Source organism: Spermophilus citellus, assembly GCF_964194105.1.
Source record: "Spermophilus citellus genome assembly, chromosome: 4".
NCBI classification, from domain to species: domain Eukaryota; kingdom Metazoa; phylum Chordata; class Mammalia; order Rodentia; family Sciuridae; genus Spermophilus; species Spermophilus citellus.
The window spans coordinates 147,390,110-147,416,870 of NC_138185.1; the positions used below are offsets into that span (position 1 = coordinate 147,390,110).

The 26,761-nt window shown below is 34.5% G+C and overlaps 1 protein-coding gene across 5 annotated transcripts; it reads left to right on the forward strand.

The window, feature by feature from the left end:
• On the forward strand, nucleotides 1–26,761 carry CCNB1IP1 (cyclin B1 interacting protein 1). 5 transcript variants are annotated; one of them, XM_081288625.1, is made up of 8 exons: nucleotides 1–31; nucleotides 4,151–4,308; nucleotides 6,189–6,224; nucleotides 6,946–7,023; nucleotides 8,040–8,140; nucleotides 20,062–20,386; nucleotides 22,946–23,279; nucleotides 25,441–26,761. In XM_081288625.1, exons 5-8 carry the CDS (start codon nucleotides 8,118–8,120, stop codon nucleotides 25,641–25,643), a joined length of 885 nt encoding a protein of 294 aa, XP_081144751.1. In that variant the 5' UTR covers nucleotides 1–31; nucleotides 4,151–4,308; nucleotides 6,189–6,224; nucleotides 6,946–7,023; nucleotides 8,040–8,117; the 3' UTR covers nucleotides 25,644–26,761. The 5 variants fall into 5 exon arrangements, with proteins under 5 accessions (XP_081144751.1, XP_081144752.1, XP_081144749.1 ...); XM_081288626.1 differs by having other exon boundaries at nucleotides 4,151–4,304; XM_081288623.1 differs by lacking the exon at nucleotides 6,189–6,224.

A 26,761-nucleotide genomic window follows, 5' to 3' on the forward strand; every position in this document is an offset into this window, starting at 1 on the left:
CCTGTCTCTCCCTCTCCGTTTTGGTGGGCTGGTGAGTATGCACTGAATTTTGCTCTCTAGTTGTTTTGGATTTCTCTTTATTTGAGCCATATAACCAGGTGGCAGGCCTTTATTCCAAGCCAGCACTAGAGTGTGGGAGAGTTGCAAGGCGATTCATTTCGTCTGTAGGGAGGTTGGGGGAAGGCAGTGAAAGGCTCTGCCTGGCTTGTTTCCACGTGGGCCTCTGCAGTACTGGGCTTTCCTGCCTTCCTCAAGACCTGGTGACTCAGAAACAATAGATTCTATTTCATGTGCAGAGTGCATGTATTCTTTGAAAATGTCTACCTTCATTTTGCTTGCAGGGAAGATACCGTTATTATCCCAATGCTGTTTTGTTTTATAGTTCCCTGGGTGAGGGGAGATTTTTGAGAAGTGTTCAGCTCAGTACATTTTAATTCTCTGGTGAATATCTGTAGGGCCCATGCTCTTAACTGGGTCCATGGGCATTTCTGTGGACAGTGACTTTACCCTGATCTTTGCTCAGAGCATTACTGCTTTCTTGATGAGACCAGGCAGCAAACTCTTAAGGCAGATGATATTAGTGAGCCTAGTGAGCTCCTAGGACACATACTGTGCTGTGCTCCCAAAAGTTTAAGGTATGTTGAAAAAGGGACCCCAGTTTAGTGCAAACCTATATTCAAATTCTAGTGCCACAGTTTACTGGTCCAGTGACCTTGGAAGAGCCATGGAGCCCTCTGGGCTCACCTTGGGAAGATCAAATAAAAATATGTAAAAGCCAGGAGCTAGTTGGTGCGCAGGAAGAGCCCAAATTTGCATCTTCTAGAAGTAAACAATATATATTTACAATAAATATTTTGAATATCTTTTTTCTTGTAAAAAGTTTTGTCTAGTGACCTTGAGTGTAACTTCACCATATTCCTATTTTTCTCTGATATATATATTAGTTTGGATATAATGTATGTGTTGGTTATTCTTATAGGTAGAAAATGAGAAAAAGACATTCTAAACGAGCTAATTGAATATAACAATAGGTGTTTATAGTCCTTCCATAAGCCTTATAATTCTTAAGCCTTGTTATTAATTTTAGTTTGAATAGGTATAACAATAGGATCAAATATGTACCATGGAAAGTCTCTTATTTTTGTCCTAAGCCACCCATTTCCCTTCCTCAGTAACAGTATTAACAGTTACTTGTGTATTCTTCTTAAGATTATATTATGTACATATAAGTAAATTTGTGTACTTACCTTTCCCTTCTCCTGTACATATACCATGTATCTTTTTCTACTTAATAACTGTATATGTATAAAGAGCATCCACATCCTTTATAATTGTCACATAATTATTCTCTTAACCTCATGTTCCCACCTTCCTCATCTGTCTGTTCCCTAAAACATACCATATATTTTTTTAGCCTTTATTGGTGGACATTTAAGCTTATGATCTTGATATTCCCACCAAATGAATTAGATTGTATATATGTCATTTGTCACTGTGACACTTTGGATTTTGCTATATAGTTCTTCTTTAAAAGGACTCTAGATATTTAGCAGGCTTCCTGTTATGTATATTTAATTTGTATACATAGTGTTGATTAGAATCCAATTAACATCCAAAATATCTTGACTAGCAGTAAAGGATTTTCTGCCAGAGGCAAAATAATGTTTATGGTCTTCTTTTTTTTTTTTTTTTTTTTTAAGAGAGAGTGAGAGAGGAGAGAGAAAGAGAGAATTTTTAATATTTATTTTTCAGTTCTCCGCGGACACAACATCTTTGTTGGTATGTGGTGCTGAGGATCGAACCCTGGTCGCACACATGCCAGGCGAGCGCGCTACCGCTTGAGCCACATCCCCAGCCCCTGTTTATGGTCTTTATATGAATATATCTGTCTACTTTGGCATGGGTAGGGGATGGTTTATCTTGTTCTGAGCACATATTTAATATTGGAAAGAAATGACAGGCATGACCTAGAAAAACCATGTGCTCCTTGTTTTCACAAGGGCAGAAGGGGCATGCTTTTAGTGTTTGCTGAGAAAATGTGTGCTGGATAGCTCCCTGAAATTATGGTGTTGATTAAGCTCATATTTTAGCATTAGGTTAGGAAGAGCTGAATGTTTTTTAGAATGTAAGCCTACAAAGTAAGACCTTTGAAAATTTCTCTAAAGCTGTTTATTTTAAATCTTAAAAAACTTACTGTGTCTTGTGAGACATCTAGTTTTTTCAGCTAGGAGGTTTTGCTAGTTGGGAAAAAATAGATTCTCCCTAATGGAAGCTTCTTTTTGCTCTTGAAGGAACTTTACATAGAACACTTTGGGGTCTCGATTATTGAGTAGGGAAGGAGAGGAATAAGAAAGCAAGCTTGTGCCTTTTTTTTTCATAGAAGACAGTATCTTGGAGTTAATAGTGTCCTATGAGTGACCTTTCTGGCTTCAGAGTAATTTTGAAAAATGTGAAGTCTGTACACAGACTATCTGCATTTCTAGTCATTAGCTTGTTGTGCTAGAGCAAATTAATAGAAACAATATATTAAACACTTAATTCCATCCCAGCTTCTCTGTTAAGTATATTTATTACCTTACTTAATCTTTAAAGAAGTTCTAAGAGGTAGGTGGTATTTGTTTTCATTTTACAGAGGGAGCAGTTATAGTTGAGGTTTAGAGAACTTGCCCAAGGTCACAGCAAATACCTGTTAGAACCAAGATTCAAATTCATATCTGTCTATCTTCAGAATCTGTTATCGGAACATAAATTAGTGCAGCCATTATGGAAAACTGGATGAAAGTTTCTTGAAAAATTATATGATCTACCAATGCCACTTCTGGGTGTGTATCCACAGGAAATAATATCAGTATGTGGTAGAGGTGTCTTTATTCACATGTTTATTGCAACTTGATTAACAAAGGCCAAGATATAAAATCAACCTAAGTTTCCATTAACAGACAAAGAAAATGTGGTAAACACAGTGGAATACTTACTAGTCAGTCTCAAAACAGAAGGAGGAAATTCTGTGATTGGTGATAACATGGATGACCCTGGAGGACATTTTGCTAAGTGAAATAAGCTAACCATGGAAAGACAGTACTGCATGATCTACCTTATTTGTGGAATCTTAAGAGAGCTGAACTTGTAGAAGCAGAGAGTAGAATGGTGGCAGCCAGTTACTGGGAGTGGGGAGGGATGGATTTGGGAAGATATGATCAAAGAGTACAAAGTTTTGGTTAGTGGGGAAGACTAGATTATGGAGATGTACAGGATAGCCTGGTGACTACAGTCAAGGATATATTTTGTAAATTTGGAAATTAAGTGTTCTTAACACATATACACACATATGATAAGTGAAGTGATAGATATCTTATGTATACTTATATCAAAACATCATATTGTACACCATAAGTATATATAATTTTGTCAATAAAAATTATTGACCAAAAATTGAGGAAAGGATAAAATCCCCCCCCCATCTTAACATTAAGTTTCCTGCCATTGATTTCCTTTATGTTTTTGTTGTTGTTGTTGTTGTTGTTGTTTATTTATTTATTTATTTATTTTGCCAATGGGGATCCAACCTAGGGCCTCTCATATACTAGACAGGCATTCTATCACCTAGCTACATCCCCAGCCCTGCCATTTAGAATCTAAAGATTGCTTGTGTACCTCTACAATAGAAATGACACAGTATACTTGGAAAATGAGGTAATTATGGAAAGTGATTTGTAAATTGTAAGATGGGCAAAATATTATGAAATAGATGAAGTAGCAAGTTAATATAGTAGGGAAGGTCTTATTCTTATTGCCTCTTGCATCCTGACTTTAAGTTGTTCTTTACTGCTGTCTTGACCAAAGTTCTCAGACACTATATTTTAATTTTATTTATTTTATCAGCCTTGTGACTGGGACTGAGTAAAATAGTGGGATAAACTTGGGATGAGCTGTTTCTGACTTCACTGATTTTATTTCATATATGCTTGGAGTGGATTTTTCTTACACTTAGAGATTAAAACAATATGTATTCTGGAGCCAAAACAGCTGACAGTGAGCAGGAAATAAAAAACCTGGAGTCTTTCTGATAGCAGTGCCTTATGGAACTATCTCTAAAGAAAACTGCCATATGATCAGTTAGAATTTATTTCCTGTTTTCCTTTTATTTCAGGTTGAAGATGAAATCTACTGAAGAGGTCTTTAGTACCTTGTGTGCCATCCCAGAAGTGGCCCCTGAAAGCCTTCGTAATATGTATATATTCCCTAAAAATCAAGTGGGCTTGGATTTGGACATTCCTAATAGAAAAGGTTAAAGGCTGATTGAGGCAGGTACTTGACTTTTGACCAAGATATGCTGCCTTAATTACAATCTCTGCACTATACGTGTATCTTTTATTTAAAAAGACCAAAGGTTGTTAGAGTTACTATTGATTTAGGTTCTTAGTGAGGACTGAGTGAATTGGAGTGGAAATGAGCAAAATTGGGTGGTAATACAATTTTAATATGGAGCAGCTATGTAAAGCATATGTGACACTTTGGTTTTACTGAAGGTCATTACCCTTTTATAATGTTTTTCTTCTCAAGGTCTGGTTTTGTTTTGTTTTCTTTTTTTTTTGTAATGCCCTTCCCTTTGCTGAGTGCTTGCCCTGCTAATGGGTCTGGTTTCTCTGTCTACGTGTGGCTTTAGGTCACTCTCTGAAGTTGGGTTTAGGGTGACCTGGGCCAGAATCACAGTTTTGGGGACAGACAGTGCTGGTGGTTCTGCTTTTACATGTGCCCAATTATTGGCAGATGCATTGCCCTTTGTTAAAACAAACAAAAAGTATCATCTGTGGATTTAATATTATCAGTTTGTAGTTTGTATCAAGCTTTTATTAAGCACTTGTAATACTTATAATACTTATAAAATATTTTATAAAATAAACATTTATAAAATATTTATATTTACAAAATATTTATATATTATATTATATTAATATTTATAAAATATTTATATTTATAAAATAAATATAAATATTTTATAATACTTATAAAATATTTTATAAAATAAAATATAATACTTATAATACTTATAAAATATTTTATAATTCATAAAATACCTATTAAGAATTATTCAAGTACAGGATAAGGAAGAAGTAAAATAACCCTTCAATTATATCTTTCTGAGGTACTTAAAACCACCTCATTTATTTCATTTACCTCCTAAGCCACTGAACCAGCAGGTCATTCTCATTAATTTTTTTTTTTTTTTGGTATGGGGGATTGAGCCCAGGGATGTTCTACCACTGAGCTACATCCCCAGTTCTTTTTCATTTTGTATTTTGAGACAGGGTCTCCCTAAGTTTCTGAGACTAGCCTCAAACTTGTGATCCTCTTCAGCCTCCTGAGTATCGGGATTATAGAAGTGTGCTACCACTCCCAGTAAACTAAAGGAAGTCAGCCCTTCTTTTCTTTTTCTTGCAGTGCTGAAGTGCTAGGAATGAACCCAGGGTCTCAGTGCCAGCTCTCTGTTATTGAGCTGTATCCCCAGTTATCACCCTCACTAAATTCTAAAGCAAACCATCCTCTTTAGCTCTGTTTCTTATTTCATGTAGGAATTACATTGTAGAGTGTGAAGTTTTGACAGAACTGGATTTAAATCTCAGCTCTTATTACTTAGGTGAATTTAGGAAATTTATGTAATTTCTCTGAGGCTCAATTTTCTCTGTAACAATAGGATTTTGAAGTTTGACTGAAAAAATTTCTATAGTGCTGTCAAGATAGTAGGAATTTTTAAGGAATTTCTAAGAATGATGAGTACTGTTTCTGGGGCTGGGGTTGTGGCCCAGCAGTAGAGCGCTCACCTAGCATGTGCAAGGCCCTGGGTTTGATCCTCAGCACCACATAATAATAAATAAATAAAATAGAGGTATTGTGTTCAACTACAACTAAAAAGAAAAAAAAAATGATGACTACAGTTTCCTTATTTTAGTCATGCTACTCCTTAATGGTACTGATATTTGATAGAATTTTCTGTGATGATTGAAATATTCTATATTTTTATTGTCTGCCAGGGCCATCTATATTAATTGAGCAATTAAAATGTGACTAGTATGACTGAGCAATTTAGTTTTAATTAAGGGGTCATATGTTGTAAGTGGTTATATGTGTTCCTTTTCCTTTTTTTTTTTTTTAGCTAATGAGTTTTGTTTTTCCTTTTTCTTTTGTAGTGCTGGGGATAGAACCTAGGATCTCATATATGCCAGGCAAGCATTCTACCACTGAGCTATATCCTCAACCCCTAGCTAATGAGTTTTAAATGATCATTATGTACAATACAGACATTTTTCTAGCTATTAATTAGGTGAAGAATCAAGGAAGGTTGCTTGTAGTAGTGAACAGCTCTGTTCTTCCAGTCTTTTTTACCTCAAAGTTCACATTATACTCAGAATCTATGGAAGAGGAAATTAAAGCCTCTTTCTTATATTGCCATCTTGTGGCAGTCTTGGGTTCCAAATGTTAGTTGAATACACTCCTCTGTTAAGGGAAGTTTTTTTTTTAACTGTGACAGGATTACTAAGAGTAAAGGTTAAACATAGTCAACATTGGCTCCACTGAAATTAAATTATGCCTTAAAAAATATTACCTTATTTATCTTAATCTAATGAGTTCTTGGCTCCTTCCTTTTGCATACCTGCTCTGTTATTCTGAGGCTGCTGACTTTTATGGACTTTCAGAGTTTGGTTGTGCAGTTTTAAAACTCACTGTGTAGTTTTAGCCAAAGTTTTTGAATTTGTGTAGAGATCCTGTCTTAATTTGAATTAGATGTTGGGTGTTTGCTAATATTCTCTAAATATCAATAATTCATATTCCTGGAGATTCAAGTACAGAATGAACATGACTCTAATTTTTCTTGTGACTTGGTGTGGAATATGCTGGTCTGAGTCATTATGTACACATAACCTTTGTTTATTTTTTATTTTCCAGACTTGATGCTACGTAATTGATAGATCCTAAAAGTCAACTTCATTCCTAGATAGAAGCTGGATTCATCTAATAGCAGAGGTAAGTGTAAGAGAAAAATATGAATTTTTACCTTGAAAGATTTGAGACTCAGTGTTATTAGTGGATGAAATATGGTAGTTGAAAGAGCCCAAGTTCCAACCTTAAGAGGGTTTCCTGGAAGGGATGAGGAGCCAGTGATGGTTTGCCCTTCACCAGTTATTTAATAGTTTGCCATGATGAAATGCATGTTAAGTCCGTGTTTCAGCTGATCACTCTGATTAAACACATGCTCTGAGCAGACTAAAGCTAGGGGCAAACGCCTGGAATTGAATTTTGCTTCTTGAGATTATTACTGGGATTTAGCCCAGGATCTCAGGTAATTCTTAAATCTTTGAATTATGAATTTGATATTTTGTTGTGTTTCAGTCTTTTGTGATAATCTTTTTGAGATAGAATTAGGGTCAGGAATCTTACTCTAAAAATTCAAACACTGTAGAAAAAGCCCTGATAATGGGTATAATTATATCATGTAAGCTGTTTTAAACTAATCAATATTTTATTAGTCTATATATAAGGTTCAGGGAATCCTAGAGTTGGAGAAATCAATTTTGTGAATTATATAATGTAACACTCCACATTCACTTTAAAATTATGATGTAGGTTTATGTTTATTTAAATGCCAGGGTTTTTATGACACATTAAGTTAAAAACAATATATTGAGCAATGTATTTCTGTTTAAACATTTTGTATTCATATGTTTGCTTGAGAAATCTTCTGAAAGGAGATACACACACACACACACAAATACACTCAAATACTAGGGATTATTGTTTCTAATATTGGGTTCTATGGTGACCTTATTATTTTTGTAAACCTGTTTTCTAACTTTATTATGTTTACATATTATGTAATTTAAGGTTATTTTAAGCAACATAGACAGGATAGGCTTGATTTCTTGTGCCTGCATTTTCAGTAAAGATGCAGTAGACGTCAGGGTAAAATACAAGAAATATAAATAATTCAAACTAACATTAGCATTTGAAATAACTTTTTAGTTTTTTGTTATCTTTTGCAGAACAGACCAGAACCAGATATGAGTCTTACATTCCCACTGTGGATCTCTTCAGTGCTGTAAATCGTGGATGTACAATAGATGATGATTCTATTTTTTTTGTGGTAAGGCTTGAGGTTGAGAAGCTTTGACATACATGTGAATTTTTAAAAATTCTGCATTATAACTTCATGTCTAGCTGGTAAAGTTCTATGAATTTTATTTTTTGAAAATAATGTTTTTAGCTGGGCATGGTGACACGTGTTTATAATCCCAGTGACTTGAGAGGCTGAGGCCAGAGAATTGCAAGTTCAAGGCCAGTCTCAACAGCTTAGTAAGACCATGTCTCAAAGTAAAAATAAAAAGGGTTGAGAATGTAACTTTGTGATACTAGAACCCCTGGGTTCATAGTACCCCCCCCCCAAAAAAAAAGAAAATAAATTTTTTTTGGGTGCTATATACATTTTATTTTTTTAAAAAGTCAATTAAAGATGTTGAGAGGTAGCATACTAGTTATACATGGGTTCTTTTAAAAATTTTTTTAGTTGTAGAGGACACGATACTTTTATTTATTTATATTTTTATGTAGTGCTGAGGATCAAACCCAGTGCCTCATACAGGCTAGGCCAACACTCTACCACTGAGCAACAACCCCAGCCCCTACACATGCGTTCTGGAGTTAAATTAGGTTTAAATTAATGCTCTGTCACCTAACCAATTATGTAACCTTGGCAAATTTGCTAACTTATTAGTATCTTGATTTCTTTATATAAGATGATAATAATAGTATCTGACTCAAAGGATGGTTACTCTGAAGATTAAATTAGATAAATGTGTGGGCTTAGAACATTGGAAAGAATATTAGCAATTTTGTCATCAAAGTCCATGTGTATATTTATCTTATATTTTGTACTGCGTGGCAATTTCTGATATTTGCATAATAGATTATCAGAAATTCTTTGCTTTAATTGCTTATGTATTTTACTGCCAATTGGCTTATCCCTCATTAGTACCTAAAGACTAATTTAGTTCTAAAATTGGGCATAGTATGGAAATGGTACTATAGTGTATATCCTTATGTAATTGTTGCAATAATATTTTCTTTAGTTGATTTTAGTTTTGGCACTAATTTATTCATCATTTTGTCTAGCTAAATCAGTTAATTCTCAATGGTTTCTTCTTATTTAGATGTAATAACTTCTGAGTCTCTTGATGTCTTTATTCTTTATTAATGTTTCTTAAAATAATGTGGTTAGAGAGAAACTTTGATGGCTGTTCCTCTCCCTGCCTGGAGCCTTTGGCAGTGGGATTTTGGTCCATCATATATCAAAGCTGGCTTATCTTCACTCAGGGCACTATGAGGATAGGTTGGCTGTCCATTAGTGCCTTCTGATTTTTGCGGAGTCAAACAATTACAAAGTGGGTGGTGATTTTAGATTTTAAAAATGTACCTGATTAAAAAAAGAGAGGAGATGTAATTTTGAATATAGGGATGTGGTTTATAGAAAACTCTTTGGATGTGATAGTATTTGAATAGCTCTGATCTAAGGCTATGAAAGAAAGAGCTGTAGTCAACTTATTCTGGGAGTTATGGGATCATTACACACTCAAGTTATTCATGTTTAAATTTTAAGTGATTCACTCGATTTTCTAAAGTAGATGTTCACACATTTCAAGGCAGTTAAAAAAATACCTTTATAGCATGAAGCAGATGATTCTTAAAAATTAAAGATGAAAGCTGACTCCTCACCAGAAAATTTTCTAGAATCAACTTCCTAAAACATAAGCAGTAGCACAGCAAAGAGTAAAATATTCTTTTCTTTTTTCTTTCTTTCTTTTCATTTTTTTTTTGGTACCAGGAATTGAACCCAGGGGCGCTTAACCACTGAGCCACATCCATAGCCCTTTATTTTTGTATTTTATTTAGAGACAGGGTCTTGCTGAGTTGCTTAGGACCTCGCTAAATTGCTAAGGCTGGCATTGGATTTGTGATCTTCTTACCTCAGCCTTCCAAGATGCTGGGATTACAGGAGTTATTTTATTTTCTTATATCATTCTTATATCTTTTACTAGATTGTTAGTTTCATGAAAGCCTGGATCCCCTGGATCTGGCTCAGAATAGATAAACTGAGTACCCATGATTCTACCTAAAATTCTTAATATATATGGTAGGCATATGGTGGTACATGCCTGTAATCCCAGTGATTTAGGAGACTGAGGAAAGGAAGATTGTAAGTTTGAGGCCAGTCTCAACAAGTTAGGCCCCAGTATTTAATAGGAAATCTCTTATTATAAATATTTTATATATAGCCTTACTGGATATTTATCATTGACTGAAATTTTACATACCATTAAGGGTTGGTTAAAAAGTCATTATTTCTGCATATATTTAATATTGAAAATAAACTTAGTTGTTTTGGCTAAATTATACTCTTCTATGCTGTGCTACATCTATGAGCATATATTTAACATGCAAGGGGTACAAAAATAACACATCTAAATGTGGAAGTCTGGTATGCTTAGTGAACACAGTGTGTTTTTGAAATCAGACTTAGTACTCATGCTTATACTAGAACAACAGACGATATGCAACTATAATAACTTCTGTTGACTAGAATGTGAAAGAAAACTGTTCTTTACATTAAGATTCTTCTATTAAAACAAATACACAAGTGTCATGGGTTTTAGAGTAAATGATGTTAATAGTTTGAGATTCAAAGATATAGGAAAGAAAATTAGTACCTTTGAGGCTGTTAGAGATATATGGTATATAAATACTCATAATATAAGCTGATAGGTACTTAAAATATCTATACCAGATAAAAAAATTATTCTTCATTGTAAAAAATACTTTATTTTTGTCGTGGTGGTAGGGATTGAACCCATAGTCTTGCACATGCTATGCAAGTATTCTACCACTGAGTATATACCCAGTCCCCAAAATATCTTTTTTTTTTTTTTTTTTTTTTTGTTAGTGGGTACTGAACTTGAGGGTGCTTTATCACTTAGTACATCCCTAGCTCTTTTTATTTTGAAACAGGATCTTGCTGTTTTTGAGATTGGCTTTGAACTTGTGATCCTTTTGCCTCAGCCTCCCAAGTTGCTGGGATTATAGGCATGAGCTACTGCGCCCAGCAAAATAACATTTAAAAAAATTTTTATTCTAATTTGATGTATATATATATATATATATATATATGGAAGTATGCATTATAGTTCATAGTACACATATAGAGCACATTTTTTCATATCTCTGGTTGTATACAAGGTATATTCACAATATTTGTGTTTTCATACATGTACTTAGGGTAATAATGTCCATCTCATTCCACTGTCTTTTCTACCCCCAATGCCCTCTCCCTTCCCCTCCCACCCCTTTGTCATATCTAGTATTCCTCTAATCCTCCCTTGCTCCCTCTCCCAACCCCACTATGAATCAGCCTCCTTATATCAGAGAAAACTTTTCAGCATTTGGTTTTTTGGGATTGGTTAACTTCACTTAACATTATATTCTCCAACTCCATCCATTTACCTGCAAATGCCATGATTTTAATCTCTTTTATTGCTGAGTAATATTCCATTGTGTATATATACCACATGTATATATACCACATTTCTTTATCCATTCATCTACTGAAGGGCATCTAGTTTGGTCCCACAGTTTAGCTATTGTGAATTATGCTGCTATAAACATTGATGTGGTTGTATTCCTGTAGTATGCTGTTTTTAAGTCCTTTAAGGATACACCGAGGAGCGGGATAGCTGGGTCAAAAGGTGCTTCCATTCCCAGTTTTCCAAGGAGTCTCCAAATTGCTTTCCATATTGGCTGTACCATTTTGCAGTCCTACCAGCAATGTATAAGTGTGCCTTTTCTCCCACATCTTCGCCAGCTCTTACTGTTGCTTGTGTTCTTAATAGCTGCCATTCTGACTAGAGTGAGATGAATCTTAGAGTAGTTTTGATTTGCATTTTTCTAATTGCTAGAGATGATGAACATTTTCATATATTTGTTGATTGTATATACTCTTCTGAGAGTGTCTGTTCTGTTCTTTGGCCCATTTTTTGATTGGGTTATTTGTTTTTTGGTGTTAAGATTTTTGAGTTCTTTATGTATCCCAGAGATTACTGCTCTATCTGATGTGCAAGTGTTAAAAATTTGCTCCCAATCTGTAGGCTCTCTATTCACCTCACTGATTATTTCTTTTGCTGAGAAGAAGCTTATTTGTTTGAATCCATCCCATTTATTAATTCTTGATTTTAATTCCTGTGCTTATAGGAGCCTTATTAAGGAAGTTGGGGCCTAATCCGATGTGATGGAGGTTTGGGACTACTTTTTCTTCTGTTAGATGCAGGGTCTCAGGTTTAATTCCTAGGTTCTTGATCCACTTTGAGTTGAGTTTTGTGCATGGTAAGAGATAGGGGTTTAATTTCAATTTGTTGTATTGTAAGGGTCCGGCGAAATGTCGGAGAAGGAGAGACCACACGAGACTAGCTCCATGCAATGGCAAGGGGGATTTATTGGGGATCCATTCCAGCGCGCTGGGACTCCGTGCTCACTCAAGAAGGGAGAGCAGCCCAGAGCCCAGAGCAGAGGTCAAGCAGAGCTTAAGTACACTTTTTGGAGAGGGTGGGGGGCTTTGCATACATCAGAACAAATCATCATGAGGCGCGGGAAAATTGAACAACAACTCTGATACATGATTAGTCCATTCATTGGCGGGAACAGGCTGGGCAGGGGTGATTGGTCACTTCTAAACTGGGTACACATTCAAACTGATTGGTTCGGGCCCTGTGACAAACTGCACAGGGCCCTAGGCTGAATGGCCAGTAGGGCGTTGTCTTAACTATCTCAGGAATCTGGGTGTAACAGAGGAACTTAATAATACCTAATCTTTTACATTTTAATTCAAGCTTTCCAGCTTAGAAACTTTACCCTTTCAGTATATGAATTTTCAGTTTTCTCTGCACCATTTGTTGAAGAGGCTATCTTTTCTCCAATATATGTTTTTGGTACCTTTGTCTAATATAAGATAACTGTAATTATATAGGTTAGTCACTGTGTCCTCCATTCTGTACATTGGTCTACCAGTCTATTTTGGTGCCCATATCAGGCTGTTTTTGTTACTATTGTTTTGCTTAAGTTCTGATATAATGATTCCACCTGCTTCACTCATCTTGCTAAGGATTGCTTTAGCTACTCTGGGTCTCTTATTTTTCCAGATGAATTTCATGACTGCTTTTTCTGTTTCTATGAAGAATGTCATTGGGATTTTGATTGGAATTGCATTAAATCTGTATAATGCTTTTGGTAGTGTGGTCATTTTGACAATATTAATTCTGCCTATCCAGAACAAGGTAGATCTTTCCATCTTCTAAGGTCTTCTTTAATTTCTGTCTTTAGCATTCTGTAATTTTCATTGTAGAGGTCTTTCACCTCTTTTGTTAGGTTGATTCCCGAGTATTATATTTTTTTGAGGCTATTGTAAATGGAGTAGTTTTCCTCATTTCTCTTTCAGGGGAATTGTCACTGATATACAGAAATGCCTTTGATTTATGGGTGTTGATTTTATATCCTGCTACTTTGCTGAATTTATTTACTAGTTCTAGAAGTTTTCTGGTGGAATTTTTTGGGTATAGAATCATATCATCAGCACATAGAGGTAATTTGAGTTCTTCTTTACCTGTCCATATCCTTTTAATTTCTTTCCTCTAATTACTCTGTCCAGTGTTTCAAGAATTATGTTAAATAGAAGTGGTGAAAGAGGTCTTCCCTGTCTTGTTCCAGTTTTTAGAGGGAATGCTTTCAATTTTTCTCCATTTAGAATGATGTTGGCCTGGGGCTTAGCATAGATAGCCTTTACGATGTTGAGATATGTTCCTGTTATCCCTAGTTTTTCTAGTGTTTTGAACATGAAGGGGTGCTGTATTTTGTTGAATGCTTTTTCTGCATCTATTGAGATGATCATATGATTCTTATCTTTATGTCTATTGATGTGATGAACTATATTTATTGATTTCCGTATGTTGAACCAACCTTGCATCCCTGGAATGAACCCCACTTGATCATGGTGCACTATCTTTTTGATATGATTTGTATTTGATTTGCAATTTTATTGAGAATTTTTGATCTATGTTCATTAGAGACATTGGTCTGAAAGTTTCTTTCTTTGACGTGTTTTTGCCTGGTTTTGGAATCAGGGTGATATTGGCCTCATAGAATGAGTTTAGGAGTATTCCCTCTTTTTCTGTTTCCTGAAATAAATTGAAGAGTATTGGTATTAATTCTTCTTTAAAGGTCTTATAGAACTTAGCTGTGTATCCATCTGGTCCTGGTCCTGGGCTTTTCTTGGTTGGTAGGCTTCTGATGGTATCTTCTATTTCATCACTTGAAATTGACCTGTTTAAATTGTGTATATCATCCTGATTCAATTTGGGCAAATCATATGACTCCAGAAATTTGTCAATGCCTTTGATATTTTCTATTTTATTGGAGTATAAGTTTTCAAATAATTTCTGATTATATTCTGTAGTGTCTGTTGTGATATTTCCTTTGTCATCACATATGTTAGTAATATGAGTTTTCTCTTTCTCTTCGATAGCATTGCTAAGTGTCTGTCAATTTTATTTTTTCAAAGAACCAACTTTTGTTTTGTCAGTTTTTTTTAACTGTTTCTTTTGTTTCAGTTTCATTGATTTCAGCTCTGATTTTAATTATTTTCTGTATTCTACTGCTTTTGGTGTTGATTTATTCTTTTTCTAGGGATTTTATTTGTTGACTTTTTCTTCTTTTGAGGAATGAACTCCATGGCATGAACTTTCCTCTTAATAAGGCCTTCATAGTGTCCTAGAGATTTCGATATGTTGTATCTGTGTTCTTATTCACCTCTAAGAAATTTTAAATCTCCTCCTTGATGTCTTTTGCAACCCATTGTTCATTTAGTAGCATATTAGTTAGTCTCCAGGTGTTGATGAAGCTTTTATTTTTTTATTTTACATTATTTCTAATTTCATTACATTATAATCTGATAGAATGCAGGGTAGTATCTCTACTTTTTTGTATTTGCTAAAAGTTGCTTTGTGGAATAATATATGGTCCATTTTAGAGAAGGATCCATGTGCTGCTGAGAAGAAAGTGAATTTGTTCATTGAAGGATGAAATATTATGTATATGTCAGTTAAGGCTAAGTTATGATTGTATTAATGAGTTCTAAATTTCTTTGTTTAGCTTTTGTTTGGACGATCTATCCCGTGGTAAATGAGGTGTGTTAAAATCTCCTAGAATTATTGTGTTATGGTCTATTTGACACTTGAACTTCAGAAGAGTTTGGTGAATGTAGATGCTCTATTGTTTGGGGCATATAAATTTATTATTGTTATGTCTTGTTAATGAATAGTTCCCCTAAGCAGTATGAAATATCCTTCTTTATCCCTTTTGATTAACTTTGGCTTGAAGTCTACTTTATTTGATATGAGGATGGAAACCCCTACTTGCTTCTGCAGTCCATGTGAGTAGTGTGATTTTTCCCAACATTTCTGTGGATGTCTTTTCTTGTGAGATGAGTCTTTTGGAGACAGCATATTGTTGGGTATTTTTTTTTGATCCAATCTGCCAGTTTATGTCTTTTGATTAGTAAGTTTAGGCCATTAACATTCAAGGTTATTATTGGAGACATGATTTGTAATCCCAGCCATTTTTGTTTATTTTTGGTATTTAACTTGACTTGGTTTCTCCTTTGATTAGTTTTTCCTTTAGTGTAATACCTCCCTTTGCTGATTTTCATTGTTGTTTTTCAATTCCTCTTCATGTAATATTTTGCCAAGGATGTTCTGTAGTGTAGGCTTTCTAGTTGTAAATTCTTTTAATTTTTATCTATCATGGAAGGTTTTTATTTCATCATTAAATCTAAAGCTTAATTTTGCTGGATATAAGATTCTTGGTTGATATATGTTGATATATGTTGTTCCAGGATCTTCTAGCTTTCTGGGTCTGGGTTGAAAAATCTGCACATATCTAATTGCTTTTCCCCTATATGTAATCTGATTACTTTCTCTCGTGGCTTTTAATATTCTCTCCTTATTCTGCATGTTGGGCATTTCATTATAATATGCCTTGGTGTGGGTCTGTTGTGATTTTGTACATTTGGCATCATGTAAGCCTCCTGAATTTGGTTTTCCAATTCATTCTTCATGTTTGGAAAATTTTCTGATATTATTTCATTGAATAGATTGCTCATTCTTTTTGTTTGGAACTCTGTGCTTTCCTCTATCCTAATAACTCTTAAATTTGGTCTTTTCATACTATCCCATATTTCTTTAATGTTCTACTCATGGTTTCTTACCATTTTTACTGCGTGGTCTACATTCTTTTCAAGATTATATATTTTGTTTTCATTGTCTGAGGTCCTGTCTTCTAAGTGGTCTCATCTTTTGGTGATGCTTTCAATTGAACTTTTAATTTGGTTTATTGTTTTTTTCATTTCAAGGATTTCTCTCTCTATATATTTTTAAGAACCTCTATCTCCCTATTGAAGTAATCTTTTGCTGCCTGTATTTGCTCTCTTATATCATCCTTTAATTTGCAGAACATTTTAATTATGTACATCCTGAACTCCTTCTCTTCATTTCTTCTGTTGTGCTGGCCATGGATTCTAATGTGGTATCTTGATTTGTTTGGGGGTACTTTCTTCACTTGTCTTTTCATATTGCTTGTGTGTCTTCCCTTCTAGCACTGTGGATCTGAGGCATTACCATTTTTACCATATAGGCTTATAGTGCTCCTACAGGGATCCAATACCTCCTTTGAGGTGAAGGACAATGTTAACAGTTCCCAATATAAATAATATATACCTAAAAATAAATATTTGCTATTAAGATGTTTACAGTTTGGTCACAGTGTACAGAAATGGTGAATTCAACTATTATCTACATTATATTCAGTAGGTTTGTAAAAGGGTTTACAGTTTCTGATGGTGGACAAAGAATTTGGTTGAGGAGTAGAATGATATGCTGAGGAGGTAGGAGGTGAGTTATTATCTTAGGAAGTGCGAAAGAGAAATCTAAACTTCAAATGAAATCATATACCATTTTTGTACTTTAATCATTCTGCATTTGGTACAGTTAAAACTTAAAAAAGCACAAACTGCTTAATTAGCAAAAAAAATTAAGGAATACATGGTTTACACATGAACCTCCAATTTTCTCTGACTCCAATTTGTGCCAGTAACATTAAATTCCTAGCAGAAAGTTGCTTACTTCGGACAGGTTTTTGTTTGAAGGAGAGGTTCAGTATTATGGATTTGCAAGTCAGAAAGGGGTTTGCAGAGTTTTGTGTCCATTGTGTGGTGCACTATATTTGTTACTAATTCATAATTAGGTCATATAATCTGAAAAGGTGGCTACAAGAGACAGCATTAGAGTTTGCATCTTGAGCACCCTTCTAGCCCTTCTCTTCAATCCAATTTTATTTTTATTTTTTGGCTAATGGGGATTGAACTCAGGAGCACTGGGCCAGTGAGCCACATCCGCAGCTGTATTTTGTATTTTATTTAGAGACAGGGTCTCACTGAGTTGCTAAGCAGCCTTGCTTTTGCTGAGGCTGGCTTTGAACTTGGGATCCTCTTGTCTCAGCCTCCAGTCTAATTTTAAATCTCAATTGTAACTCGCTCATGTAGATTAAGCAGAAAATTACATTGTTATAAAAGAGCCAAGAAAATTGACAAGTGAGACATTAAAGTAAAAACAGATACCAGCAGTTCCAGGAGTGCATATAAGATTACCTCAAAATTCATGACACTGCCAGTCCTGTCAATTTTAAGCACTATATAAATGATTGTAATGTAGACTCAAGGAAAAAATTATGATTTCTTTAAAAAAAGTATATATATGCACACACACATACACACACACATACACACACACACATATAGATAGATACATACGTGTGTGTGTGTGTGTGTGTGTGTGTGAGAGAGAGTGTGTGTGTAACAGCTGGGAAAATTTGTATTTGAAGGAGGACAACAAAAATAAAATGGCAGAATCTTCCGCATAAAAGTGATAATGGTCCAATTACGGGCATGGGCATAACAATTTTTGGGAATTCCACAAACATACTTTGTGCTGCTTGCCTGCAACTCCCATCATTATCTAGGACAAACACCTCCCTGTACCAGAGACAGGGGCTCCAACTGGCTCTTCTACCCGCCCACTTTAGCTTCAGGACACTTTCCCCCCAATAGGAGTTGCACCAAGTGTTGACAGCCACCTGCTTCGGAAGTGGGAAACCTATGGGGTGGGTTGGACTTGAGCTCTTGCGCACTTCCCCTGGCGTTGGACTGGTAGGTAGGGCCGGTGGATCCCATGATCCTGAGCGGCCCCATCTCCAAGCCCGCCACCCATCAGGCCTCGGGGCGACTACGCGCATGCGCACTCTACAGCGGAGACACGCTGCGAATCCTCGCCTCAGCTGCAGCTTCACAGGTGGTGCTTTTTTCCCCCGCTCTTTTTCATTGCCTCTCAGGTCAGATATTTTATTTGTGTTCTCTTTGTTGTTTTTATTATCATTACTGTTTTCTCTGTCAAGTGCAGAGAGGAGGCTGAAAATTCCAGAGTGAAATTTCCATAGGTATAATTCTCAGAAATTTGGCCCTCAACTTGTACAAGCCCATAGTAATAGCTCTCTACTCCCCTTGTGGAAAATTTGGAATTAGCTGCATCTCTGGCTTTGCCTGGAAAGGGTCTCATATAACTTCCCATATATTCTGCTTCCCCTTTGCTGGTTACCCAAGTGAAGGGTAAAATAGTCCTTATTGGCTGCTAAGTGACATCATTATGCTAATTGAGGACATTTGGGATGGAAGTGTTGGAATGTCTCTGACCAAGGAAACGTTCTTTGCAGAATTGTCAGTTGATAATGTGTACACTTTTCCTAGGTGTAATTGATGTGCCAGAGTTATTTTATGTAATATGGGACTTGTTTTGGTGTGCTTAAAATATTGGTGTCCATTTTTGGGTCAGTCAAATTCCAGAGAGAATTTTACTTTATTGAAAAATAAATTAACCTAGAGAATTGATTTATTCTTACAAATGTTTTAAATCAAAGCATAGCATTGAACAGTTTTTTCATTAATAGATGGATTGTTTAACTGATAAAAAGTTCACTCAAAAGCAGCTTTAATATAAATTTTCAGGCTTTATAAGGGTCAATTACTAGGATAAATTAGGTTAGTTTCTATTTTATTTTATTTATTTATTTATTTATTTTTTTTAAAGAGAGAGTGAGAGAGGAGAGAGAGAGAGAATTTTTAATATTTATTTTTTTTTTTAGTTCTCGGCGGACACAACATCTTTGTTGGTATGTGGTGCTGAGGGTCGAACCCGGGTCACACGCATGCCAGGCGAGCGCGCTACCGCTTGAGCCACATCCCCAGCCCAGTTTCTATTTTATGCAAACAGGTAGCTAGTGTTTTTTTTTTTTTTTTTTTCTTTTCCAGTTAGTGTTTGTAATCAAAGTAACACAGGTAAGGAATCTGATTAAGAAATCAGCATGTATGAAAAAACCTAAAAATGTAGCTTCAAATACTTTGCACTGCAAAATATCTGAAATTGTGCCTGGATTTTTATGTTTGCAAAGTGTGGGATGTGGTACTAACATATTTTGCCAAAGTATGAGTAGATAATAAATTTGAATTTTGGTTTAGGTATTGAAGAATGACAAAAAGCACTGATGTAAATTTTACTTGTTTGTACTTTGGCTATGTTTCTAAAGTTTTTTCCATATACATATTATTTTTGATCTTAGTAAGATTTAGTATCACTTGTGCATTTAATTTTTCCTTACATTTTTTTTTCATGGCCTTTGTACAAAGAAGGAGCACAGTATTATTGGGAGACTCAAGTCAATATATCATATCGATTATAATAAATAAAAACCAATAACATGTACATTTTATCAAAACAAAGTAGAACAATGTATTTATCTTTTACTTGTTATTAAAATAATTAAACAATTTTATTTTCATTGTGCCTTATTTACCTTTTCATTTATCAGGACTTCAACATCTGGAGATCTCATTAACATGTCTTTGTGTGAAGACATGTTGCTTTGTAATTATCGAAAGTGTCGCATCAAACTCTCCGGTTATGCCTGGGTCACTGCCTGTTCTCATATCTTCTGTGATCAGCATGGCAGTGGTGAATTTAGTCGTTCACCAGCTATCTGCCCTGCCTGCAACAGTACCCTTTCTGGAAAGCTGGATATTGTCCGCACTGAACTCAGTCCTTCAGAGGAATATAAAGCTATGGTGTTGGCAGGGCTGCGACCAGAGATTGTGTTAGACATTAGTTCCCGAGCACTGGCTTTCTGGACATATCAGGTTAGTACTTAGACTAGTGGTTCTTTGAGAGTATAATCTGAGGCACGTATGAGAGTTTCTGAAGTTTTTCTTCACTGTTTTGTATTTATTTTTTATTTTATTTTTAATGAAAGTATAGAAAACATTCTTTTTAATAATAAGTTTTCAGTTTTCAAAAATAATGCTTATTGTTGAAAATCTTAAAGGAGAAAAATAAAAAACCCCATAATTCCATTACTCAGAGATTTCATTATTAATAGTTTTGTTTGTGCGTAAGTATATGTTTTATACATACATTTTTTTCTATATAAAAATAGGATAAAACCACACATACTGGTTTTATGGCCAATTAAAGTTGACGGGGCTAGGGATATTGCTCAGTAGAGTGCTTGTCTAGTATGTGTGAGGTCCTGGGTTTGATCCCTAGTACCACAAAAATATAAAAAGTAAACATAAATAAACAAGGTGGACATATGTTACGTCTGTTATGAATATTTTGTTAAATATTTTTCGGTTTAGTATTCTATAATTATAATTCTGAAGATTGTATTCTATTATGGTTTGTTTCCAAGTTATTAATAAAATGCTGTGGGGAGCATTCTTATCAAATTCATATCCATTATTATATGCTAGGATCAAATTCCTGAAAGTGGCTATATATATTTTGAAGGTTTTATTTATTTGTAGTGTGTGGGATCAAACCAGGGCCTTGCACATATTATATATAAACACTCTACCACAGAGCCACATCCCCAGGTTTGAAGATTTTTTAAAATTATGTTTTAAAATTGTCTTTCAGTATGGTATATCCATTCATTTGCTCTCAAGAAATGTATGTGAGTGCTTAGTTTTCCACGTCTTCTACTCCCAAGTTAGATACAGGTGAAATAGAACCTGAATGCTCTTTAAATATGCATTTCTTGGATAACTTTTAGATGAACATATTTTCTTGAATTTTTTCATTTTTTTTTTAACATATTGCCTGTTTCAGTTTGGTTGTTTGAATTGCTCCGACTGATTTGTTAGAATTCTCTGTAGTTCTCTAACTCAAATACTATGACATTTATTTATTTATCTATTTATTTTTAAAAAATATTTATTTTCTAGTATTCTTATAACTTAGACAATATCTTTTATTTTTATTTTTTTTACATTATAGATGGACACAGTACCTTTATTTTGTTTGTGTATTGTTTTATGTGGTGCTGAGGATCAAACCCAGTGCCTCAGGCATGCTAGGCAAGCACTCTACCACTGAGCTACAACTCCTACCACTGAGCTACAACTCCAGCCCCTATAAAACTTATCATTTGTTTTATTGATATTTTACATAGACCCTGAAATAGTTTGTATTTGATGTAATCATAATTTTAATGATTGCATTGTATAATAATTTGTTTCCAAATTATAAAATAGGCTGTGATAAGCATTCTTGTCATCAAATTCATGTCTTTAACTCTTTCTGTTTGTGATTTTGGCCTTTGCTGCCTTCTTAGAGACTTTCCTGTGGAGAACTTTTAATTATATTCTTGAATATATTATTATATCTTACACATTTATTTATTGATATTATTATTAGAGCTTTATAATTATACATAGTAGCTGGGTTCATCCTGACAAACTTATACATACCTGGAAATTGATTTCAGCTCATCATCCTTCTCTTTCCCTTCCCATTACCCCTCTCCTCTTCCATTCCCCTTCCTCTACTGTATTAGACTTTCTTTTACTTGTCTATTAATTTATATTTGATTGATTCTTTATTTTATCTTCCCTCCCCTTTTCCTTTATTTTACTCCAGCTTCCCTATATGAGAGAAAACATTTGAACTTTGAGTTTTGGAGTTTGGCTTATTTCACTTAAGCATGATATTTTCCATTTCCATCCATTTATTGACAAATGCCAAAATTTCATTCTTTTTAATGGCTGAATAGTACTCTATTATGTGTGTATATTTTCCACAATTTATTAATCCATCATTTATTTATAGGCATCTGGGTTGATTCCATAATTTAACTAGTTACTTATTTTGTTTTTTATTTTGAGACGGTTTTGCTCAATTGCTTAGGGCCTTGATAGGTTGCTGAGGCTGGCTTTGAACTTGAGATCCCTCCTGCCTTACCCTCCAGAGCTGCTGGGATTACAAGTGTGCATCACCATGCTCAACTAATTGCTTTTTCTTTGTGATACTGGGAATGAAACCCAGAGCCTCGTGAGTGCTAGGCAAACACTCTTACCACTGAGCTACATCCTATATCCCTAATTTCTTTTTGTTTTGTTATGGGGCATTGAACTCAGGAACACTCTATCACTGAGCTATATCTTTATCCTTTTTATATTTTATTTTGCTTCAGGTTTCACTAAATTGTCCAGGCTGGTCTCAAATTGGATATTCTCCTGTCTCAGCCTCCTGAGTTGCTGGGATTACAAGTATGAGCTACTATGCCTGGCTCCTCAGTTAATATGGTTCTAAATGTTCAAGTTATAACATCCTTGTGTTTTCTTTTTGTGTTTGTATGAAGTTTTACATTATATAACTTTGTGTTCCTTACTTTAAAAATATTTTCTTTCTTGGGACAGGTACATCAGGAACGTCTCTATCAAGAATATAATTTTAGCAAGGCTGAGGGTCATCTGAAACAGATGGAGAAAATATATACTCAGCAAATACAGAGCAAAGATGTAGAATTGACCTCTATGAAAGGGGAGGTCACCTCTATGAAGAAAGTGCTAGAAGAATACAAGAAAAAGTTCAGTGACATCTCAGAGAAACTTATGGAGCGCAATCGTCAGTATCAAAAGCTCCAAGGTCTCTATGATAGCCTTAGGCTACGGAATATCACTATTGCTAACCAAGAAAGTACTCTTGAACCATCTTTGGTAGCACAGTCTGGTGTTTTTGGCTTCCCATTAGGTAAGAAAAGACATGTTATATGTATATATGTGTGTGTGTGTGTGTGTGTGTGTGTGTATACATATATACATATATATATATATATTTGTAGTACTGGGGATTGAACCTATGGCCTCACATGCTAGGCAAGTTTCTAAGTTGCTACCACTGAGCTACATCTATTTTATTTTGAGAGATGGTTTTACTAAATTGCCCAGGCTGGCCTTGAATTTGTTGTTCTTCTGCCTCAGCCTCCCAAGTAGCTGGGGTTACAGGCATATGCCTGTCACTGTCCACATATATTTTGATTTCTTTTATATTTATCTGTTCTTTCTGTTCTTCTCATTGTACGTACTTACCCTTTTACTCTTTCTATCTTATTTAGCTTTTTACATACAGTCAGCATTTTCCTCTTCATAGTCTAAGAAAACTATCCAATATCTGTTTTTCAAATCAAGGATTTTTCTCACTGTACTTTGTGTAGTTCCATGCTGTGAGTGAAGGCTCCAGAGCCATGATAGGTTATGAATCTTTCATCTGTATCTCAACCTCACATCATTTTTTTACCTATTATATTTGCTTACGTTCATAGTATGCCTTTAATATATTTCAAGATATAAGTTTGCAGATTACAATGTAAATTAAAAATTACTTACAGTAATAAATAATAGCTGCCACTTATTGATTTCTTACTAAGTGCTAAGTACCGTTTTAAGTGTCTTACATGTATTCATATAATTTACAAACCTATGTGAAATAAATACTGTTTTTTATCCCTGTTTTGTAAGTGAGAAAGGAGAAAGCTAAGGAACAGAAAGTGAATTAACTTGGTCAAGATCACATAGCCTATACTCTTAACTGTTTGCATCCTCCAGGAAGACCTTGTTTTAGTTTCTTTCACATGTCAATACTGGTCGCACAGTTCTCAAATTATTGTCTGTTGTTTGGTTCTTTTTTAAATTTACCTTTTTATCTGCTCATCAAATGTTTATCCAGTGTTTCATGTGCCATTGTGTTATGCATCTTTATATCTCTCTAAACAATGAGATATAAAGATTGTCCAGATAGTAATACTGCCTTCACAATCTAGGATGATACCAACTTTTTGTTAGGTACCCTGCATAACAAGTACCTAACTTTCACTTACTTATATTGTAGTTTAGTCAACCAAAGTATTTCTGTAAGTGGATATTGTAGGTATTATTTTCCTGTCACTGTCCACATATATTTTGATTTCTTTCATATTTATCTGTTCTTTCTTTTCTTCTCATTGTATGTACTTACCTTTTTACCTCTTTCTTTTTTAGCTTTTTATGTACAGTCAGCATTTTCCTTTTTATAGTCTAAGAAAACTAAAAATCTAAGGAAGTGCCCAGCAGAAGTAGTTAAATGTTCATTTGATCACATCTATTACCTGATTTTCCATAAAGTTATGCTAATTGTTATTGAGTCATGGGTATATGGCAATATTTCATGGTTGTCGTATATTTCTGGAGTGTGTATTACAAAAAAAAAAAAAATATATATATATATATATATATATATATATATATATATATATATATATATACTTTTAAATTCCTTCTGGTATGGTGACACACACCTGTAATCCCAGGTACGATGGAGACCAAGGCAGGAATATTCCATATTTGAGGCCATCCTGGGCAACTTAATGAGACCCTGACTCAAAATAAAAAAACATAAAATAAAATAGGGCTGGGGACATAGCTCAGTGGTGGAGTGCTTGACTAGTATGTATGAAGCCCTGGGTTCAATCCCCAGTTCTAAATAGAAAAAAAAAAAATTATTGAAAAACATGGCACAAAGGATCATGTGTATATATGTATTTTTGATGATTCCTCTGAAATGGATAGCAAATTAATAAAATTATGATGTTGTGAATTCTAGTACTACTAAAAATGTTTCATTGTGTCAGATAACTTTGGCAATGAAATTATGGCTATCAATGGAAACTGCATCACAGAAGGTATTGTAGATAACTTTAGTCATGGGGAGGGAGAGGTGGGGACATTAGGGTCCTTTTTTAAATCTAGTATTATGTTTGTATTTTATCCATCTTGGGTGAGTTTTGTTACAGTATTTATTGAATGGATTTTGTTTTTTTGTTGCTAAGGATCTATGAGGAAATAGATGCTTATTATCTCCCTAATTTTTTTTCTAGGTAACAGCTCCAGGTTTCCTTTGGACAATACACCAGTTCGAAATCAGGGTGGTGGAGATGGAGATTTTCAGTTTAGACCATTTTTTGTGGGTTCTCCTACAGCACCTGAAGCCAGCAACAGCTTTTTTAGTTTTGCCTCTCAAGGCCATGAATTAGAGCAGCAACAAGTCTCTAGCAGGGCCTTCAAAGTAAAAAGAATTTAGCTTATTTTATAGAATGCTTGTTTGCATTCAGTGATTTCATTTATCATAGAATCTTTATTCTATGTAAGAGTTGTCAACTTCCCTGTGCTGTTAAGTCTTTGAAGTTCACTTCACATTTCAACTTATAAAAAATTCAGTGGCAGTAGGGGATTGGCATTAATGTCTTGATTTTTTTGTGTGTGTTCATTTGTTTTTAATATTTAAAGCGTGAAAATTTCATTAATCTCAATTTCTTTGTATACTGTTGAGTTTTCATTCCTGGTGAAAAGGCCACAACATTATTATATGTTCTGTAGATCACTCTGACTTTCTGACTGAGCTGTGTGTTTATGCATTATATGTATATAAGCACCAGTGTTATATGTTTACATGTTACTTAGGGTCTTGGTATTTATGCATATATATGTATGTAATTATGTCCATTGATATTTTGCTGTATTTGTCAATATATTTAATGAATATTTTGGTTTTGGATAATGGTGGGTGATCTGTGGCTTGTTATTTGGGTGTGTGTATTTATTTGTATGTATTTATGTATTTGTACACATATTAACTTGTTTAGAGAAGTATGTTAATGTTAATGAAAGAATAATTTGATGTATGTATTTCCAGTCCTTCCTTATATTTAAAAATTGATTAAATTTATAAAGTTGATTTTTTAAGATTTGTTTAAAAATAAAGCTTTTTATTAACTATAGCCTGTTAACTATTTTAAGAATGCACTTCTGGGACTGGGGTTGTGGCTCAGGGGTAGAGTGTTTGTCTAGCACATGGAAGGCACTGGGTTCAGCACCACATAAAAATAAATAAATAAAGGTGTTGTGTCCAACTATAACTAAAAGCAAATATTAAAAAGAATCTACTTCTGATGCAGAGAAATTACTAATGTTATTGGTAGTAAGAGATTATGTTAATTAAAATAATTTTAAGATTTATTCCTTGTTTCCCTTTATTAAATCATGAACATTTCAGTTTACTGTTAAGAAATTCAATGATGTTTAATTATTGTATTTAATTATTTAAAACAGAGCCAAGAAGGGCAATCTTAGTAACTTTATGTCCTGTTAGAGGCAAGTCTCCAAAGCATTCTTGTTGAAGGGGCAGAACATTGGGGTTCA

Excerpts from the sequence above, each read along its gene's own strand:
- CCNB1IP1 (XM_081288625.1), top strand. The coding sequence starts at position 8,118 with ATGATGATTCTATTTTTTTTGTG. Across the intron at positions 8,141-20,061 it reads ATGATTCTATTTTTTTTGTG|GACTTCAACATCTGGAGATC; the intron begins GTAAGGCTTGAG and ends TTCATTTATCAG. Across the intron at positions 20,387-22,945 it reads TGGCTTTCTGGACATATCAG|GTACATCAGGAACGTCTCTA; the intron begins GTTAGTACTTAG and ends TTCTTGGGACAG.